Below are 3,537 nucleotides of genomic sequence, written 5' to 3' on the forward strand. Positions count from 1 at the left end.
TTTTTTTTTGCAAGGGTGGTGGGATGGGATGTAGCGCGCTGGACGGTGGTGCGGAATCTGGATGGCGTGGCTGCACGAGGCGCGCCGGACGGGGTGTGTGCCTGGGTGCTCCACCCGTTCTGATGGTCGCGGGGCAGGAACAGGGAGCGGTGGGAGACGGCGAGGGTGGGCACGCCGCGTGCGTGGCCTGGGGGCGGTGACATGGTGGTGCGGGGTGTCCGGGCGACGCGACGCGACGCGCGGGCGGGGGTGGGATGCGATTTGCGCTGTGTGCGCTGTGCGGCGGGGGCGCGGCACGGCGCGGGTGCGTGCGCGCGGACGCTGGTCGAAGACGGGGCGGAGCGCGTCGCGGTGCGGGGATGTGCCGAGTATGGATGTCGCACAGGCCAATGCGGTGGGTTGCATTTGCGCGTGTGCAAAGACGATGGATGGGGAGCATGTCTGATGGTATGCTATGGCAAGTGACCGGCAACGGGTGCGATATTGACATGGCTGCGAGCACGGCGGTTGCCCGGGTGGAGGAGGAAGGGGCGAGCCCCCGGACAGGCCGACAGTTTGCAAGGTGGCCGGTGGCCGTGAGCACTCGAGGACAGCACCAGCCCGGCGAGATGCAGATCCGGCGTGATAGGCTGGCGCAAAAGCGAAAGCTGTGTCGCATCAAATAAGACGTGCAGTTTCCTGGGCTGCACGCCGCCGAGGCAGACGATCGCACCGGGCGTTCTGCTCGCCATCCTCGGGCAAGACACAGCGGCTCGCGGCCTCTTAGGTTCTGCTCTTATCGCGCGCCGGATTTCGGCACCAGGGGTGAATGTGACTTTTAGGATAGGATGGGTGCGCAAGTAATCAATCAATCATGGCTCCCAATGAAAAGGAAAAGGCTTACATGTCCTCCTGAACTCCCTGGAGCGCCATCTGGGAGCCGCTAGGGGTCGTATCTTTTGAGCCCGCGCAAGACGCACAGCCCGGGACATGCCGAAAAATAGGTACTGTAAAGGCCATGAAACACAAGGATCAACAAGCCATCTCTCGTAAATGGAAAATGGAGTGGAGTTCGGGGCCATTACAAGTCTGCACGAGAGGGAAAGGCAGGAAGCCGGCACGCTGTCTCCATTCCAGAGCTCCTTGAGCGGTACCGAGTTGGAAATCAGAACAGAAATGGCACGAGACGCGTGTGTCCTACCCAGGGCAGCTTGTGCCTCAGGCGCACAGGCGCGCGAGTGCATCGTGCAGATTGCGGCCCCGAATGTCCCATTGCTGGCCGGTGTCCATGGCCCGCACCAGCTTGGAGCACCCCATACACGGACGCCTTCTTGTAATCGTGCAGAGGACGCCTTGCTTCGCGCTGGACACAGCCTGCCACCTTTCGGAATTCCTTTTGTGAATGACGGCGGATACACTGTGCACAACAGGCCTACGCGTCACAGGCTGCCTCTTCATACGCCTATAAATTGCACATATGAAAAAAAAATGGACGAGGGGATCGAGAGAAGCTCACATGTACATATGCACATCAACGGCACATGGTTGCGTCCCTGTAGAGCTGGGACAAGGGCGCGTGTGCGTGCGCGTGTGTTTCCTGTGGTGAAAGTATGAAACACAGCCTTTTTTCTTCTGCGCGCAAAGGGCATGTCGCCGAGCCTAGAAATTAGCTTTGACGGGACAGCATGAGCAGTGGCTCACGATTTGCCGCATACTTGTACGGATGATTCAAGCGGACAAGTCGGTTCCAAAAGTAGCACAACACATTCACAAAGATGCTGAGCAATCCGTTTACTGTTCCGGTACCGACTTGTGCGTGTCTGCATTCGTCTCAAATATCTCGGTCTTCAGAATCACTCGTGATATCATCGCGTCCAGCACGTGATCGTTTTTCGGCATCACCTTCACCCTCATGGCGATGGCATGCGGCTGCGAAAAATAGAGTCGAACCAGAACACGATACTGCAGACTGCAGCTTACAGTTGAACCACACGCATATCTCACTCGCGTCGAGTAATCACGGTGAGCTTCCATCATCTCGCGGTGTTTATGAACATCCAGGATAAACATATGGGAATCCACAACTTCGACCGCACCTGGCAGACCCGGTGACAATCTGGTATCCACTGCGACGTCGCCATATAACCACTCAAGTAAAACACGGTATCCGCCGGAGATAAGGCCTGGGCCTGGAGTGACTTTTTTTTTTTCTGATGCTGAAATACTGTTCCCCAGAAAGATCGCCATTCTGTCATACAGATCCGACAGAAGAACCCGCATACGATAGTGCGTGCATGCACGGCCTGCTTCTATGTACTGTATCCAAAGGACGCTCCGCCTGCGAGCCCATCCGCCTGGTTCTACAGTCATCGTGGCAACCAAGCGATCAAGAACAAAGTCGCATCGAGTTGTCGTTGCTCGTCCGACGGCTTGCCACAGACGGCATCCCTTGAACCAGCCTCTGCACAGAAAAAAAGCATCATTCCAAGGTCTAACAGATGATCCACACCCGCTGGATTTTGCGGCCTGGCGTCCCGGCCGCTGGCGAGCCCTGCCAACATCCTGTCTCGTCGCCCCTCACCGCTTCGCACTCACTGCGGACAACGCGCCCTGAACCAGCTTGGTGAGTATGATCATCTCGGGCCCCACTCGCTTCTCTGCACTCACTCGACTTCCACTGCGCCAACAGGCTGGACGGCAGCCGTGAGGGCACCGCCTGCTGCGCAAAGATACTGCAGAGTCCCAGGCTCTGGGCGTCGCTGGCGTCCTTATCCGGGTCGAAGACACCCGCCGCCTCGGCCCTCTTCCACTCGGCCTGCTCATACCGTCTCTGCGCCTGCAGCTTCGTCCACTGTTCTTTGAATATCCGGTCGTTCGCGAGGTCCAGCTCCTGCTCGACGCCCCGCTGCTCCGCGAGCCGGAGCACCTGTGCGCTGCGCTGCAGCGACGTGTGCTCGGGGCTCCGCTGCGCCGCGTCGGCGCCCTCTCCTATGACCTCCGTTGGATGGTGCGTAAGCGGCCGGCCCCGCCTGGACGCAGGCTGGGACTCCCCGACGTCCAGCAGCCGTGCGGCCGCCATCACTGCCGGCAGCTTGTCGTCGAACCAGCGCAAGTGCACGCCCATGCCGCCCTCGGTGACCGTGCACGTCATATGCTCGGCCTCTGCACGCCCGTATGGCTCTACCATCCGCCTCTGGTACTCTAGGATCGCCGTCTCGTGGCGGTTCTGCATGGAACGTATCATGTGTGGGGCTGGGTGAGTCGCGGGGCGCGTGCTCTACGGGGAAAGCCCACTCACGCTGCGCGCGTGTCTCCGCGCTTTGTTTCCGCGTCTGGCCATGGCGATGAGGATCTAAATCTGGAGCGAGGGGGAGAAAGCGGTGGAGGAGGTTGGGTTGGGGGCAGCGTCCGCCGCTCCGCGCGCCGATTTATAGTCCTCCGGCCGCTGGGGACCCCTTGTGCTTTGTCTGTGGCGACCCGTCCACTCCGGGCTTTGGCCACGACAGCCACGGACGGCCCACATGTGGCCAAAGCGTGGCGGCGCCACGCGGAGCCTCG

The 3,537-nt window shown here is 60.1% G+C and overlaps 1 protein-coding gene across 1 annotated transcript; it reads right to left on the reverse strand.

Annotated features, from left to right (window-relative positions):
- Positions 1–2,470: 2,470 nt before the first annotated feature.
- On the reverse strand, positions 2,471–3,319 carry FIBRA_08878 (uncharacterized protein; the record flags this gene model as incomplete). The annotated part of the gene is made up of 3 exons (XM_012330492.1): positions 2,471–2,589; positions 2,647–3,205; positions 3,278–3,319. 3 exons carry the CDS (start codon positions 3,317–3,319, stop codon positions 2,471–2,473), a joined length of 720 nt encoding a protein of 239 aa, XP_012185882.1.
- Positions 3,320–3,537: the final 218 nt, after the last annotated feature.

This window comes from Fibroporia radiculosa, assembly GCF_000313525.1.
Source record: "Fibroporia radiculosa TFFH 294 genomic supercontigs, scaffold4312, whole genome shotgun sequence".
Lineage (NCBI taxonomy): Eukaryota > Fungi > Basidiomycota > Agaricomycetes > Polyporales > Fibroporiaceae > Fibroporia > Fibroporia radiculosa.